The sequence below is a fragment of the Thamnophis sirtalis genome, unplaced genomic scaffold, assembly GCF_051295495.1.
Source record: "Thamnophis sirtalis isolate CommonGarterSnake01/CBP01778 unplaced genomic scaffold, rThaSir2_p1.2 scaffold_14, whole genome shotgun sequence".
Classification (NCBI taxonomy): domain Eukaryota; kingdom Metazoa; phylum Chordata; class Lepidosauria; order Squamata; family Natricidae; genus Thamnophis; species Thamnophis sirtalis.
This window is the reverse complement of record NW_028261394.1, coordinates 46557700-46575570: the sequence shown is the minus strand read 5'-3', so window position 1 is coordinate 46575570 and position 17871 is coordinate 46557700. Positions and strand designations below refer to the sequence as shown.

General features: G+C 45.0%; 1 protein-coding gene across 1 annotated transcript in view; it reads right to left on the bottom strand.

Annotated features, from left to right (window-relative positions):
- The window catches only part of CRISPLD2 (cysteine rich secretory protein LCCL domain containing 2), a 31501-nt gene that overhangs the window by 12438 nt on the left and 1192 nt on the right, over positions 1-17871 (bottom strand). The window contains exons 2-10 of the mRNA XM_087728594.1: positions 14024-14142; positions 12298-12430; positions 12018-12133; positions 9347-9447; positions 6472-6600; positions 5562-5622; positions 3709-3775; positions 2554-2684; positions 1539-1582 (exon numbers count right to left, since the gene is read on the bottom strand). Of these exons, the coding sequence (XP_087584720.1) occupies positions 1539-1582; positions 2554-2684; positions 3709-3775; positions 5562-5622; positions 6472-6600; positions 9347-9447; positions 12018-12133; positions 12298-12430; positions 14024-14142 (901 nt within the window). The remainder of the gene's footprint in view (positions 1-1538; positions 1583-2553; positions 2685-3708; positions 3776-5561; positions 5623-6471; positions 6601-9346; positions 9448-12017; positions 12134-12297; positions 12431-14023; positions 14143-17871) is intronic.

Below are 17871 nucleotides of genomic sequence, written 5' to 3'. Positions count from 1 at the left end.
TAAAAGAAACAGAAAGAAAAAGGAAGGAAGGAAGGAAGGAAGGAAGGAAGGAAGGAAGGAAGGAAGGAAGGAAGGAAGGAAGGAGATTATAATGAAAGGGAGGAAGGGTCTGAGGAAAATCCTTCCTTAGCGCTTGGCATAGGTGCCCCCAACACGAGTGGTGTTGAGCTGGCTACACACACCCTGGCCTCACAACAGAGCTCAAACACAACCCCTGATGTGACCCTCAATGAAATCGGGTTAGCGCTTAGAAGGCAGGGAAAGAGTTAAGGAGTTTTCAGGGAAGGCATTAACCAGCGGATCCTATAAAAATATTGAGTGCAGAGACATTTCAAGAGATTTCTTTTGCTTTTTCTTCCATCCTGGAGACCTGCCAAAATTGCAGGAAAGTGTGTGTGTGTCTGTCTGCGTGTGTGTCTGTGTGTGTTTAAGTCAACAGCTGTTTGAAGTAGCCTCATTTGTCATGTAAAAAGCTGCAGGGTTCCTCTTGGCTGGATTTAAGTCAACGCCAAGCTTGATGGCGCGGCTTCTGAAATGTCTCGGGGTGTTTTTTTTTGTTCTAATGCCTTTGTTCGGACAAACAGAAGCCTGGCCCCAAAAGAGATCGAAGCTGTGCTGTGTTTTGCCTGGATCCTCACCATAAGTGAGCAGGAAATTGTTGCATTTGGGGAATAAGATCAATTCATATACATATATGTATATTTTCTGGGAGATTTCTTTCTTGGTGTTTCTTGCTGTCTTTGAGGATTTCGCTGCGCTTGTCCAAACAAACATCTCAACGGTGGAAGAGAAAGACGACAAACGCAAAGAAACAGCTTGGCTTCGGAGTAAATGGTTCATTAGGCTGCCTGGTGTGTTGCTTTTATGACTACTATCTGTTGTGGCCTGCCAGCAGAGATGGCAGCAGATTCAGACAGTGAGGAGGTTGGGGAGGAACACGGGCCAGTCCTGGAGTCTGGGGAAGGCTCAGATGAGGGCTCTGTGTCGGAGGCAGAGAGGGGGGCCAGGGCCGTCTGACAGTTATCAGCTGCCTTCAGAGTCAGACGTCAGTGAGGCAGAGGAACAGCTGGATCATTTCCCAGTGTGCGCATGCACAGAGTTGCCAGACAAAGGGAACAGCTAAAGAACAGGGGTCGACTTGGGAGTAAGGCCACAGGTGGACGGTGAATGGCCCTTCCCAGAGGAGATAAAAGAGGAGCGAAAGGGGAGTGGAGTTTGCAGGAGGCCATTAGTTCGCTTAATTGGTTCGTGACTCTCTGAGACTCCTGGCCAAGTTTTGCAGATATCGGCTTGGCAGCTCTCCAAGCCGGATAAGGTCTGTGACCGTAAATCCTCATTATCTTAACCCTTCTATTTTCTCCCTGTTTTCTTTTCCTCTCCTTTTCTCTCTTTCTTCCATTACGGTATCTCCCCATTTATCTTCTTACTTTTGTCTCCTCATATGATCGACTAACTACTAGAACAGGATTTAATCCAGGGGAATTCTGGAGGAATTGACACCCATTCTTACTTCCCAGTGAAGAAGAAAAAGAACTTACCTGTGACTTTTGACACAGCAAAACCGTTGGAAGGTTTGTATTTGCTGGCAAAGAGGGGGGGGGAAAAAACTGGTATGAATTCAATGTTTAAGACGTCGTTACAAAATTAAGTTTCTAGACAACACTACAAGAGATGGAGTAACAGAGAAGGAGGAGGAGCCAACGTCACAATGTTACATCGTGCGGACTCGATAGTCCGAATCCGCCGATGAGACTTTTGCCCCTGGACAGTCCGGAATGACCTAAACCGTCCCGAAGAGATGGTGACTGGGAAGACAAGACCTTGCTGGTCGCAGGGACATCACAAAGTCCCTGATCGACCCAAGGGAAGCGCTTCCAACTGGCGGCAAACAGGCAGCCCCCAGGCTGACATAGTTGGAGATGGCTCCAGAAAAAGTGAAAGTGTTCCATATGGTGATATTTTTTTTCTTTTCTTTTAGAAGATTGCCTTAAGAAACTTTTTTTTAAGCTAAATTAGTCCCTTAAGTAAGAACAAAGCGGCGTATTTATTCCCTATTGGACTGCCTTAGAAAGTTTTTTGCTCTTGCCTGTAACAATGTTTTGTGGATTGAAGTGATTGCAAAGTATCCTGTTTCTCCACTTGAGGTGAAGGGACTGATCTTTTTTCCTTTATTTCTTTTTACTACTTTAACTATTTTTGGCTTAAATTAAAACTTTTTTTACTTTAATAAACTTCTCCTTCTACTTGTTATAATATCATATTAAAGATACTTAAGGAAAAAGTTTTTTAAAATAGTTGAATCTGCCACTTGGAAGCCTAAGTCTGAAGCTTTTTTTCTTTTGCTGTTATAACAATGTATCCTTTGTTCACTCCTATTTGACTACACGGACTTTGCAACAGAAGGGTTTGGGACTTGTTTTGGGAGTAACAGTGTCTGCCACTTAAGCAAGACTTCAACTCTTATTCATTGGCGAACAGAACCAAAGACGCAGCAAATCACGGCTAGAAACATGACATAACTAGATTATTTTTCCACACAAAAAATGGGATTACCTGAGTGTTTGAACTCCATTTCTTATAGACATGATGAAGAAATCTGATCTTCCTTTTCTAGTAATATCTACTAGGCCTCCTCTGTTATCTAATGCTCCAGAATGAATAGCTGCTCGACATATGCTGGATGCCTGAAAGAAAGGAAGAAACCATTGATGAAATTGTACAAGGCTGGTTGTTGTTTTTTTAAAGTAAAGAGAGTGAAACTGTACCCATTTTTGGACATTTTAGGTGCATTATGTTTTTTAGCCAGTGTGTCAAAAGCCTGCAATGCCACTCAAGGAGAAAGCGTGGCACAACAAATAATGAAATGTAGAGGACATGAAGCTATGGATGATTTATCCAAATGATATTTCCCAATTTTTGAGATACCCACACAGATCATAGTAATGTACTGACGGTATAGCTTTGTGATGATAATTATAATTTCCATAGCTTGCAGGTTGGACTGGAAGGGTTGTAAAGGTTACAGCTCTACATTTTAGACTGTGTTTGATAAAAAGCTATACCGGGTACGGGCTCTGGGAAGTCGGAAGGGGGGAAGGGAGGTGGGGTCATAGGGGGGAGGGGGGAGGGGGGAAATATAGTTTGTGCTAGTTTTTAAAACAACATGAATGCACTTGTATACTGTTGCCTTTTTTTTTTTTTTGTATAAAATAAGAAGCTGAATATATCGATGAATAGTAGAAATACACCGAAGTGAGGAGCAGAGGGAAAGAAGAGGGAAGGGCAGAGAGGGAGGGAGAGAGGAATGGAAGGTGGGTGAGATGGATGGGAGGGGGAGAAAGGAGCGTTAGAGGGGGGGAAGTAGGAGAGGGGAATGTTGGAGGGGAGAAAGGAAAGTTGGAGAGGGGAGAAAGAAAGGGTGTATGGAGGGTTGAAGCGCTATATTGGTTTTGTATTTTTGGGAATACAAGGAGGGTTGTGTTTATCGCTCAATGTTATATATTCTCAATCATGCACAGTATATATGTGACTGTATGAAATGAAAATGAAAAATGAAATAAAACATTTGAACAAAAAAGGTTACAGCTCTAAATGTTTGTTTATTTGTCATTGGTGACTCACCAAAGCAAAGATTTTGACTTTGAAAACCATAACACTGAAATATGTGTGTATGCGGGGGGGGTGGTGTTCTTTTTTAAAAAAACTTACACTTTCATATTTTGGGAATCCAAATACTTTTGCCTTACTATTCAAGCAACCAGCTGGGCATAGATACCTAGCAAAAAAGTAAATAAATAAAAAAGGAATCATTAAGGAATTTTGGAATTTAGCAATAGCAATAGCAGTTAGACTTATATACTGCTTCATAGGGCTTTCAGCCCTCTCTAAGCGGTTTACAGAGTCAGCATATCACCCCCACAGTCTGGGTCCTCATTTCACCCACCTCGGAAGGATGGAAGGCTGAGTCAACCTTGAACCTGGTGAGATTAGAACCGCTGAACTGCAGATAACAGTCAGCTGAAGTGGCCTGCAGTACTGCACCCTAACCACTGCGCCACCTCGGCTCTTATGGACCTCAGCATCACATTTAAAGGCCAGACTGAGAAGGATACATTCCTGGTGTAGATTTTACCATAAACATTCTCAGCTGGTATTTGAATGGATTCAGTTCATTAAACTGTGCTGTAATTAAAAGCATTACACAGAGGAAGGATGGACGATCCGTACGAGAGAGGCAAGACGAGAGAATGTTGAAAGACTGATGCCAATGAAAGGATGGGTATCCCAAATGTGCTTTTTTTTTTCCAAAGGTAACCGGACTTCCTTTGTTTCCCTTCAAGACATTTCGCTTCTCACCAGAGGTGGGTTCCTACCAGTTTGCACCTATTCGGTAGAACCGGTTCGTCAAATCTACCGAACCGGTTAGAAGAGGTTCCACCAGTGGACCCGGAAAGCAGGCCACACCTACAGAAGAGGTTCCAAAATTTTTTGAAACCCACCACTGGTCCTTGGATATGATTATTCTACCCTATCATGCTCCTATTTATAAAACTCAGTGCCTCTGTGAAAGGTAAGGATGACTACTGCGTTTGTGGTGCAATCAGAACATTGCGTGTGTTGAAGTTGTTTTAACGCAAACCAAAGATGCCTTTTAAAAAACACGTTTACATCCTATTCTTATGCATGCCAGGGCTGTGTGGGAGGTAATTTAAGGTGGTTGTGACAAGTGTCGTCAGCATCTTCATATCCGGTCACATGGGCGGCAAGCCACTCCCATCCGGTCACATGGGCGGCAAGCCACTCCCACAAAGGAGGCCACACCCACAGAGTAGGTTCGAACAATATTTGAAACCCACCACTGCTTCTCACCCACGAAGCTTCTTCAGTTCTGACGGAATGGTGGAGAATGGAAGGACTTATACACCTTGCAGTCACCTTCCTTCCATTCTCCGTCATTCCGTCAGAAATGAAGAAGCTTCTTCTAGGGCAGGGGTGTCAAACTCAAGGCTCGGGGGCCAGATCCTGCCTGCGGAGTGCTTAGATCTGGCCCGCGGGCCTAGAAACAGTGACCATGGTGGCTTTTCCAGCAAAATGGAGCTTGGGAGGTCCTCTGTCTTTGCTAGCAGAGGGCTCAGGCCATCACAGTCCCTCCCCCCAACACATCAAGCTGGCAATGCCCACCCTGGCCACACATCCCCCGCCTTCCCCAGGCCAAACACAACGCTGATGTGCCCCTCAATGAAATCGAGTTTGACACCCCTGTTCAATGAGAAGCAAAATGTCTTCAAAACAATGCCTTTTGGGACAACCATGACCAGGATGACTGCGAATCTCCATAGACATAAGGATGGGTAGCTAGAATGGACAATGAATCATTTCTAAGTCCTTGGTGGAGACGGACTGAAGCTCCCCCTTTTCTTCAAGAGTTGGAGCTCACATGAAAAGACTCGAATGGGACTGGTTCCTACATGATTTGGGGGTTTGTAGGCCATCAGAGGGAATGATGTGTTTGAACATCGCCACAAGTCAAAGGGTACAAAGAGAAAATAAATATGGAGCACCTGTTACACGTGGTTCCTCGACACGAGTCCCTCATCTTGGTGTCACACTTGATCACTTGAGCTAGAATAATGAGAAGGTACACAACTATGAGAGAAACACTATCACCAACAGGATCAGCTCTTAAGTAACATTGTGTACAAGCCTGTCATGTCACCCAAGGAGAAAGCGTGGCACAACAAATAATTAATCGCAGAGAACATAAAGCTACGGATGATTTAGCCAATGATATTCCCCAATTTTTGAGATGCTCATGTAGATCACAGTAATGAGAACATTGTACAGAGAAATTCAGATCTTGGAAGATAGGATGAGGTCTTCCTTCCTTCCGTAGAAGATGTTGCCATCAAATCTATCCAGATGAATTTCTGGCATCTTCTACATCATGTGTGTTTACACTAGTTATCCTATCGATTTATCCAGCCCATGTATAACCCCTCGGCAACTTTAAGATGGGTGGACTTCAACTCCCAGAATTGGCTGGGGAATTCTGGGAGCTGAAGTCCACCAGTCTTAAACATGTCAAATTTAAGACATACTTGATCTAAGGCAGAGGTGAAATTTAGCAGGTTTTGACAGGTTCTATAGAACCGGTAGCGGAAATTTAGAGTAGTTTGGAGAACCGGCAAATACCACCTCTGATTGGCCCCAGAGTGGGGTGGGAATGGGGATTTTGCAGTATCCTTCCCCTGCCACTCCCACCAAGCCATGCCCACAGAACCAGTAGTAAAAAAAAATTGAATTTCACCACTGATCTAAGGCATGCATTTAACCACAGAAATCCCCAGCCCAATTTTTTAAACTAAATAATCCAAAGCTTGCTGCCTTTTCTCCTATTTAGTCAAGCAGCAAGTATTCCCAAATAATCATCTATAAACTCCCAAATACTGGAAAACAGAAATGCTTTCTTACTCATGTAGGTCAACTCTGTGGGTTTCTTTTCCTTGGTAGGTTTTACAGTTTTGGGCTGTATTCGATTCGGAACCTTTTGTAACTCCACTTCATTAGCCCGATCGGCCTCAGACTTTCCAGCTACTTTCTCTTTAGTTGGAGAGAGAAAAAGGAGTCTTGTGTTACTACTATTCAAGACCATTAGCAAAAAGATTGTTGGTGACGCAGTACTGGAAGAAGGAAGAAATGCCTACTATTCAAGAATGGACGTTAAAAGTAACAAACTTAGCGGAGATGGCTAAAATATCAGCATATCTCAAGGACCACTCAAATGAGAAATACAAGCTGGAATGGAGAAGATGGACTGATTATATTCAAAACAAATATGGGACTAAGAAATTTCAGTTAGCTTATGAATGAATGAACAAGGAATGTTAAAATTTATCTAAAGTTAGCTTTACAAAAGGGGAGTTAAAGTATAAGCGAAGGTACGATGCTAAAGTTTGTTAGTTTATTTTAGTGTATGATTGTTAAATGCTTATACACTGTATTTGCTCTGGGAGGTTGGGGGGAGGGGGAGGGGATGTGGGATTGGGGGGGGAGGGAGGGAAGGGGAATTGTAAAACTTATTAAAACTTTTAATTAAAAAAGACCATTAGCAAAGAAGACAGGGACCAGGAGTTGAGAATCACTCTTGATTTTTCTTTTTTCTTTTTTTTTAAAATATACTTTTTTATTTTCCATTTTCATAACATATAATCACATGTATACTATTACATAGCCAATATCCTATTGTATTAAGTAGTAATTACATCGGTTCCTCTTGTCATCAACGCCCAGAAAGATAAAAAACCCATTATTGGCTCTTCTGCTCTCCATACACCTCCTTCTTCTACCTCTCTCCTACCTCCTTTCTTCCCTCCATCATCCTTTTCTGCTCTACTTCCCCTTCCTTTCTCCTTCTCCTCTCTCTTCATTCCACTCCTCCTTATCCTCATCATCTTCCCCCCTTACCGTCTCTCCTATCCCTCTCTTCCTATCTTTCTTCTCTCCTCTATTTCCCACTCTTCCTCTCATTCACTTGGTGTATTTCAGCTTCTGAGCAAACTCCATTCTATGTTGATGGTATTTATGCTAGGGAGTAGGAGTTGAGAATCACTCTTGATTTTTCGTGTAAGGAGATTCAGTGACTTTGCCCCCTAATTTTATTGATAGTTGAAACCTGCTCACCCCAAATAAATAAGTGTGGAACCAAGGCATCGATGAGGGCAGGGAAGGGAGGAAGGTGTGTCAAAAAAAGAAAAGTGAAGATGGCACCATACTCATAAAGTTGCAACTGCTATCTTGAGGTTTTTAGACACCTAGGGATGCCTCAGACGAAATGGGCAGTGTGCTGTGTGCGTTTTCAGGAAGAAGGACTCTAAAAATTGCACGTAATTGTGGAGATCCCAAAGGTGCTTTTTCAGGAGGCAACTGGACTTTCTTGTTTTTTCTTTGAAAACGTTTCGCTTCTCATCCAAGAAGCTTCTTCAGGTCTGACAGGATAGTAGAAGGCATGGAAGGATTTATTTGGAATGGAATTATATGGAATGGAAGTCTGCAGGGAATATAAATCCTTCCATCCCCCCACTATCCTGTCAGAGTTGGAGAAACTTCTTGGATGAGAAGCAAAATGTCTTCAAAAGGGGGGGGGAAACAAGGAAGTCCAGTTGCTTCCTGAAAAAGCACCTTTGGGGCAACCATGAACTAGAGGACAGAGAATCTCTACAGTAATTGTGGAGAATTAGCATGGTGGGCCTATCCAGTCCAGCATTTGAGCAGGAGATTTGCATTAAGCTAACATGAGGAAGCTATGAAGAGATGAAATGGCTTTCTGCCACCCAAATTTGCCACCCAAATTTTTACTGGAGCAAATTGTTCCTTTCCTATCTCAACAACTTTCTTCCCTGCAAAAGAGGACCCAGACCCTATTTTCTATCTTATTTTCAGTGTGCTGTATTATTTCTTGGGAATTTCAGGAATTGAGATTGGGCTTCCTTGATTGCTGGAAGAAGCAGAAAATGCTTCTCCTGGTGTTTGCTATGAGATATATATTCCTATTATGAGATCTATATTTCTATTAATCTGCAACCAATTTAGATGCCCACATCCTAGTCTGGAAAGTTCCAGAGAAGGAGCTTCCTCTTCTGTCCTACAGAAGCCAGAGGAGATGCAAACTCTTGGACAAAAGACCAGACCGTGAAGATCGGGAACACTTTTCTCCTTGGCAACCTTCTTCAGGTGGTCCATCTCTACAGCGAGGGATGTCCACAAAACCCAACCATTTGCTCAGAATGACTCAACGAGTCATTGACTCATCACGACACAAGATGCACCCATGCCAGGTTGCAACCCAACTCAAAGAAAGCGGAGCTTGTCTACCAGGGATGGGATACTCCATCCCATCGGTGAAGAGGCCAACTTTGAACAAAGCCAAGGTCAACATTGGCCCACTATTAGATCACATTAGATTACCTCCACTCGACCAATTAGATCGCATAAATTAGGCCTCCTCCGAGTTCCATCTGCCGGTCAATGTCGACTGGCAACCACACGGAGGAGAGCCTTCTCGGTGGCAGCTCCGACCCTATGGAACGATCTCCCCATGGAGATTCGTACCCTCACCACCCTCCAGACCTTCCGCATAGCCCTTAAAGCCTGGCTGTCCCGTCAGGCCTGGGGTTAAAGACCCCAACCCACCCAAATTGTATGAATGTTGTGCTTTTAATGATGTACTGTCTTATGTGTTAATTTGTTTGTCCTCCCTTCCTTCCGAATTGTGAGCCACCCTGAGTCCCCCCAGGGAAAAGGGCGGCATATAAATAAACTACTCATACTCATACTCATACTCACATACCTTTATAACAGAGGTTAGCCTTACACCCTCCTCCATAGCTAGGTGGGCATTCAGAACAGGATCTGCCATTTTTATACGGGGCTTCTCCAATCCAGTTGCCTCTGAAAAATTCACACAGAACATTCCTCGTTATCTTTCTTTCATCTTGTGTTAGGCTCACAGCATGCAAAATCACCTCTGGGGACTGTTTTAGGCCTGGTGCCTGACTTGTTATGTTCTCAAGACCTCTGATTCATGGGGGGAAAAAATAATGTTCACACTGTGACTTTGGTTTGATAGATTACAGTTCCTATGGGAACATTCTTCCCTAAATGTATAGGTCAGGGGCATTCTGGTGAGAACTTCGGCAGATGAAAGCACCAACGTTATGCCTCAGAATCAACTGTTGTGTCCCACCAGATTCAGAGAGTGAGGAGGTTGGAGAAGAACCTGGGCCAGTCCTGGAGTCTGGAGAAGGCTCCGATGAGGGCTCTGTGTCGGAGGCAGAAGAGGGGGCCAGAGCTTCTGACAGTTACCAGCTGGCCTTCAGTGTCAGTGAGGCAGAAGAACAGCTGGGACCTGTTCCCAATGTGTGCATGCACAGAGCTGCCAGACAAAGGGAAGAGCTAAAGAACAGGGGTCGACTTGGGAGTAAGGCCACAGGGGGATGATGAATGGCCCCTCCCAGTGGAAATAAAAGAGGAGCGAAAGGGGAGTGGAGTTTGCAGGAGACCATTAGTTCGCTTGATTGGTTCATGACTCTCCGAGAGTCCTGGCCAAGTTTTGCAGATATCGGCCTGGCAGCTCTCCAAGCCGGATAAGGTCTGTGACCATAAATCCTCCCATGAAAGACTTTGCTGGATGTGAAGGAGCAGAATTCACAATCAATTAATAAAAGGGGTTTTTTTAAGGCAAGGAGCTTGCTTCCTGCTCTTGAGAAGCCTCGGTCAGAACACCAACCAGGTTCCACAAAACCATTATTCATGGCCTCCCCAATTTCTTTCCCACAAATCCCTTTGGGTGGGTAGGAAACCCATCTGAATGCTCCAAGGTCTTTCCCGGTCAACAATGTCTGAACAGTCAGCTGAAAGTGACTCCCAGGTATCTTCCGAGGGATGAATAAATAAATAACAGAGCCGGGGTGGCGCAGTGGTTAGGGTGCAGTACTGCAGGCCACTTCAGCTGACTGCTATCTGCAGTTCAGCGGTTCTAATCTCACCGGCTCAAGGTTGACTCAGCCTTCCATCCTTCCGAGGTGGGTGAGATGAGGACCCAGACTGTGGGGGCGATATGCTGACTCTGTAAACCACTTAGAGAGGGCTGAAAGCCCTATGAAGCGGTATATAAGTCTAACTGCTATTGCTATTGCTAGCTCTTGTGTGTGACTGGGAAGCCTTGGCAGCATCTGGGAACATTAGCTTCACGTCGTGCTTGCCACACGCTAAACTCTCATCGTTAACGGGCAGGAGTCCCTTGACATTTCATCTGTCTTTTCAAGATGGAAAGGAAATTTGTCCCAGACCCATCAGGGACCCGTCTGTTGTCCAAACATCTCAACCAGGAAAAGCAACCATTTTCAAAATACCAGTGGTGAAACAAAACTTAAAATCAGCTGGCTAAAATTTTAAGTCCAATAGCAATAGCAATAGCAGTTCAACTTATATACCGCTTCATAGGGCTTTCAGCCCTCTCTAAGCTGTTTACAGAGTCAGCATATATTGCCCCCACAGTCTGGGTCCTCATTTCACCCACCTCGGAAGGATGGAAGGCTGAGTCAACCTTGAGCCGGTGAGATTAGAACCGCTGAACTGCAGATAACAGTCAGCTGAAGTGGCCTGCAGTGCTGCACCCTAACCACTGTGCCACCTCGGCTCTAGAACCTAGAGAGAACCTAGAGCTGTGTGTTGTCGTGTTCGAATTTCTCCAGCTAGTTCTGATGTTCTAACATTTTGGGCACATCCCATGTTCTAAACTTTAATCTGGCCCAGGTTCCTCAACAACCTCCTGACTGCCCGAATTTGCTGCCAGCTCTGCTGGCTGCTGGCAGGCCACAAAACAGCACGTGTAAATGTGTAGTAAGTATGTTTGTGGGTAGATATATACTTCTTTTGAGAGCAGGCAACAGAATTTCACTTGTAATGTGGGTTCCACCACAAAACCGTGGAGGACAAAATCGCGCTCGACGAAAGCGCACATTTGATGTCATCACAGCGCGATGAAAACATCGCGCTGTGATCGAAAAATGTAAAAATAAAGCAAAAACCTTACCCTAACCCCCCCAAACCTAACCCTAACCCTAACCCTTAACCTAACCCTAAATCTAACCCTAAACCTAACCGTTAACGTAACGCTAAACCTAACGCTAACCCTTAACCTAACCCTAAACCTAACCCTAACGCTCTAAACCTAACCCTAACCCTAAACCTAACCCTTACCTTTATGTGAATTGGCTTGCTTTATTTTTATTTCAATTTTTAATTTTTTTCGTCGCGCTGTGATGATGTCACATGCGCGCTTTCGTCGAGCGCGCTTTTGTGGACCGCGGTTTTGACGGGTCACGGTAATGTGTGCCAGTGTGCTCCCAGTTAAAAAAAAAGTGACAATAAAGGTGATCTTATCTACCTCATTATTTGGCTAAACACAAATAACACAAAGCCACAGAGATTGTTCTCCTGCCCCCCTGTAGCCTTACTTGGGAGAATAGTTGCAGACCAGGTACACCGCATTCTCCCACACTTCTCCCCACACGTCCATCCTCTTGCAGACATTAATGGCACAGCCGATTTTGTTGGTGGTTGCCCAGACCAGCTGGAAAGAAACACGAGAAGCAAATTGGTGGAAAGAAATCACCCGGCTTCGATTCGTCTTGCGCTCCAACCTATTTTCATAGCTCTGCCCACCTGGTGGCAAGCTGGTGGGAGGGCAACCCATCAGTTCTAAGGCTCCATCCCAGCCGCTGCTGTCGGCCTTACCTGTGTGTAATGTGTGCACATGGGTCCTGAACATCGGTCGGGACACCAAGGGTTGCATTCCTGGGGATACGGGTAGGTGTAATATTTTACTTCGTCGTACCAAGACTGGACGTGAAAACTTGGAGAACGATGCCTAAGGAACAAAATGGGAAGAGGTTCTTGTGTAACAAAGAAGACCATTGTTGGGGGCACGCTGGCGGCCTGCAGAGCTGGCAGCAGAGTCGGACAATGGGGAGGTTGGGGAGGAACATGGGCCAGTCCTGGAGTGTGTGGGGAAGGCTCCGACGAGGGCTCTGCATCAGACCATCTGGTAGTTACGTGCTGCCTCCGGAGCAGGGGTGGGTTTCAAGTGGTTCGCGGCGGTCCCCGCGAACTGGTTGGTCGGCGAACCTGGAAGTAAGTAACTTCCGGGAACGCCGAAGGATCCACCCACCCGCCCGCGTTTCTTACCCGGTTTTGACGAGTTCTGCGCTTCCACGCATGCGCAGAACGCATACAGCGCCTGCGCGATCCTCCAGGAGCAGCTGGAGCATCACACAGGCGCTAGTACACATGTGTGCACTGTGCGCGTGCATGAGGACGCCGCCGGCCCCGTTCCAACCGAACCGGTTGGAATGGGGCGAGAAACCCACCCCTGCTCCGGAGCCTCCGGTGTCTGACATCAGCGAGCAGAAGAACAGTATGAGCCTGTTCCCTGTGTGTGCATGCGTGAGCGGCCAGAAGGCAACAGTTAAGAAAAAAGGGGGTGGCTCAGGAGTAAGGCCTGGAGATAATTGGCCCCTCCCATAAAACATAAAAGAGGAACAAACGGACGTGAGCCTTTGCAGGAAGCAATTACTTCATCTATTCAATTCAAACTCTGAGAAGTCTTGTTTGACTCTGTGCTACATTTGGCCTTGCAAAACTAATCGTCAATGCGGTCTCTGGCAGCGTTTCAAGGGAGATAAAGGTGGGTGTTTATCAACATTCCCTTGAAAGACTGCTGGCAACTCGAGCAGACATCTGTCAGACTCTTCACAGACTGTTTGTGGATCATTGTGGGCTGTGAATAGCAGTTAGACTTATCTACCGCTTCATAGGGCTTTCAGCCCCCTCTAAGCGGTTTACAGAGTCAGCATATCGCCCCCAACAACAATCCGGGTCCTCATTTCACCCACCTCGGAAGGATGGAAGGCTGAGTCAACCTTGAGCCGGTGAGATTAGAACCGCTGAACTGCAGATAACAGTCAGCTGAAGTGGCCTGCAGTACTGCACCCTAACCACTGCGCCACCTCGGCTCTTGACCATAACTCACAGCCGTTTAAATAGAAGAGGGTTTTTAGCACTAAGCGTGTGATTTATGCTTCCTTGGGAAGCCTCCATCAGAACAACCATCAACCAGCTCTTTGCCCAGGGTGCCTAGCCAGCTACAAACACATACGTTTCCGTATACATTTGTGTATGTGTGAGTGTGCATACCCAGATGCACTGTTTGTGTTTCAACGTCAAGGTGAATGTCGAAGTCATAAAAATGGACTGAAAACAGGGCTTGAAACCAAGCCAAGCATTCGACTAAGACCTGTTGCCGGCCAATTCTTCCCATTAGGAACTCGCAATATGACACAAAGAAAGCATAAATTCTTATGATTACAGCGGTAGGCTGCAATGTTCAACCAGGATTGTGTCAAACACATTCCACTGGTCTAACAGACACATACCATCTCAAGGTTTGAGTCTGCATTCTTACCTTCCCCAGTGAACAGCCAAGTTCTGGCCGATGGATGGGAGGAGGCTGGCCGGCCCGTGGTCCCAGATGCATTGGTGAGCCCAAGATTCAGCAGATCTCTCCAGCTCTTCATCCCATCTCTAAAGAAGACAACGGGAGGAAAAACACTAGTAGGTCAACATAGAAGAGAATTATTTGTTGGCCAAGTGTGATTGGACACACAAGAGAATTTGTCTTTGGCTCAGATGCTCCCAGTGTACATAAAAAGAAAGATACGTTCGGCAAGAATCATAAGGTACAACACTTTAGAGATAGTCATAGGGTACAAATAAGCAATCAGGAAACAATCAATATCAATATAAATCATAAGGATACAAGCAACAAACTCCTGCAGTCATAAGTGGGAGGAGATGGGGGATAAGAATGATGAGAAGACTAATAGTAATAGTAATGCAGCCTAAATGAATAGTTTGACAGTGTTGAGGGAATTATTTGTTTAGCAGAGGGATGGCATTCAGGAAAAAAAACTGTTCTTGTGTCTAGTTGTCTTGGTGTGCAGTGCCCTATAGCGTCGTTTTGAGGGTAGGAGTTGAAACAACTTATGTCCCAGATGCGAGGGGTTTGTAAATATTTTCATGGCCCTCTTTTTGACTTGTGCAGTGTAAATGGACCTCAATGGAAGGCAGGTTGGTAATAATTGGTTTTTTCTGCAGTTCTAATTATGCTTTGAAGTCTGTGTCTGTCTTGTTGGGTTGCAGAACCATTCCAGAGAGTTATAGAGGTGCAGATGACAGACTCAATCATTCCTCTGTAGAAACGTATCAGCAGCTCTAGCATATCTAAAGCCAACATCTCAGGTGTGTGGACTTCAACTCCCAGTTCTCCAGCCAGCCGATGCAGGCTGAGGGATTTGGGGAGTTGAAGTTTCCACACCTTAAGAGTTCCCTGGAGAATTCTGGGAGTTGAAGTCTCCACCTTTTAAAGTTGCCAAGGTTGAGAAACATTGCTCCGACATGTACATAAAATTTAGTAATGAAACGTGCAACTCCGTGTTTAGCGGGGTGTTAAATTTAAAACAGGCCTTGTTGGATTAAAGTTGTTAACTTTGATTTTTGGGGGGTTTTTTTGGCAGGCTTTGAACTGAACATGGCTTTTCTTATCCAGAGCATGACATCGAAAGATGTTCTCGCACATTCTTTAAATTAGCTGAAATTCAGACGGGAAATATGGGGGCTAGAACTAACTAATTTGTCTGCAAAGAGCAGTCCTTGGGCTTACAGCCTTCAAAGGAGTGGAGAATCTCTACACACACACACACACACACACACACACACACACACACACACACAACACTTTGAAACAGAAAAGACTTAGAAGTTTCTGCATTCTGAAGCTGTAAGGCTGGGATTTCTAAGTTCTGCTATGATAGATATGAACGCACTTATTTTATTTATCCGTTTGTGGATTAGGCTCATATGCTGCTCCAAGTGCTGACAACTTTTATGAAGTGGGAGATTGTGAACCAGCCACAGGAGATCCCACGTACAGCTGGTTTTTCAGCTAAATCCTTTAGGGGTTCTTTTTCATATTCTGTAGGATCTCCAGCAGAAGGAAAAGAAAAACCGCACACATGAGGTCAGGATACCGAGCACAGCCAAACACGAAGGACTAGCTCGGCGGGACAAGTAAATAGACACTAACCTGAAGAGTTTTTAGTTGTAGAGCAGAGCTGGAAGAGTCACAAGTGCCAAGAAAAACACATTTATTTGGCCTCCGCACTTAGAGCCGAGGTGGCGCAGTGGTTAAATGCAGCACTGCAGGCTACTTCAGCTGACTGCTAGTTCGGCAGTTCGGCTGTTCAAATCTCACCGGCTCAAGGTTGACTCAGCCTTCCATCCTTCCGAGGTGGGTAAAATGAGGACCCGGATTGTTGTTGGGGGCGATATGCTGACTCTGTAAACCGCTTAGAGAGGGCTGAAAGCCCTATGAAGCGGTATATAAGTCTAACTGCTATTGCTATTTATTAAAGGGATCATCATAAAAGGGATTCCTAGAGGAGAAACTGAAGTCTACGGGACTGGGCCCTGGAAGGCTATCTCTAGAGTGGATTGGAGTGGCAATCTTGTAGGACTTTGAATGAATTTAGGCCACTATTCTCACCCTTGGCAACTTGAAGATGCATGGAACAGAATTCCTCATCCAGCATACATGGACTTCAACTCCCAGAATTCCCCAGCTAGCCTGCTGAATGGAAATTCTGGGAAATTGAAGTCCAAGTATGCTGCATGAGGAATTCTGGGACTTAGAGTCCACATATGCCTAGGTGAAGAATTCTGGGAGTTGAAGTCCATGCAACTTCAAGTTACCAAGGTTGAAAATACTGGCCTAAGTTCATTTAAGGTCCTATATCCCAAAGATCCAATATCAACTTGACTTCTTTGGTTCAATCCTCAGATAGCTGTAAAGTTCCTTGTGTAAGATTTTGAATTACTAGAATAATTGGATCCAATAGTTTGACTCATAGAGCAAGCCATATATCAATGCAGGCGGGTATAATCAATCTTAGCTCTGTGGGATCCCTCCTTTATATTTAGAATGGATCTGGTATCTTGTACAGGCGGAGAAAACATTCTGTTCTTTCCTTATACACATACACACCCGCAGTGTTTGGTTGCAATCTCGCATTTAATGGACATTTCGCTTTGCATGAAATCATCTTTAATTCATATTTATTGGCGCCTGGAGAAGTGGGCCTACGTCAGAAGAATGTTCCGTCGAAAGCCTTCGCATGGTCACATAAACATGTGAAAATCTTTGTTTTTCTTAAGTAAAAAAAAGTCGCCAGGAACAACACACACACACACACACACACACACACACACACACACACACACACACACGCTTCTGAGAAAAGGTTCCTGCATTCTGCTCTTGCTGACAAACCTAGAATGATAAATAGCAAACGACTGGGAATATTTTGAAGCTAGAAGTTATTTATTCTCTCTCTCTCTCTCTCTCTCTCTCTCTCTCTCTCTCTCTCTCTCTCTCTCTCTCTCTCTCCTCTTGCTTTCATCTCTCTCTACCCCTCTCTTCTCTCTCCCTCTCTCTCCTCTATGTCCATTCTCTCTCTCTCTCTCTCTCTCTCTCTCTCCTCTTGCTTTCATCTCTCTCTACCCCTCTCTTCTTTCTCCCCTCTCTCTCCTTTATCTCCATTCTCTCTCTCTCTCTCTCTCTCCTCTTGCTTTCATCTCTCTCTACCCCTCTCTTCTTTCTCCCCTCCCTCTCCTTTATCTCCATTCTCTCTCTCTCTCTCTCTCCTCTTGCTTTCATCTCTCTCTACCCCTCTCTTCTTTCTCCCCTCTCTCTCCTTTATCTCCATTCTCTCTCTCTCTCTCTCTCTCTCTCCTCTTGCTTTCATCTCTCTCTACCCCTCTCTTCTCTCTCCCCCTCTCTCCTCTATGTCCATTCTCCCTCTCTCCTCTCCATTCTTTCTCTTCTCTTGCTTTCATCTGTCTCCTCTTTCCCTCTCTTCTTTCTCCCCTCTCCTTTATCTCCATTCTCTCTCTCTCTCTCTCTCTCTCTCTCTCTCTCTTCTCTTGCTTTCATCTCTCTCTACCTCTCTCTTCTCTCTCCCCTCTCTCTCCTCTATGTCCATTCTCCCTCTCTCCTCTCCTTTCTTTCTCTTCTCTTGCTTTCCTCTGTCTCCTCTTTCCCTCTCTTCTTTCTCCCCTCTCTCTCCTTTATCTCAATTCTCTCTCTCTCTCTCTCTCTCTCTCTCTCTCTCTTCCAGTCTCTAGATTTTTAAGTTGCTATTTGTAAAGGAAGGAGCTCTTTTTATAGTAAAATGTTCTCCGTACGCTTGCCATTTT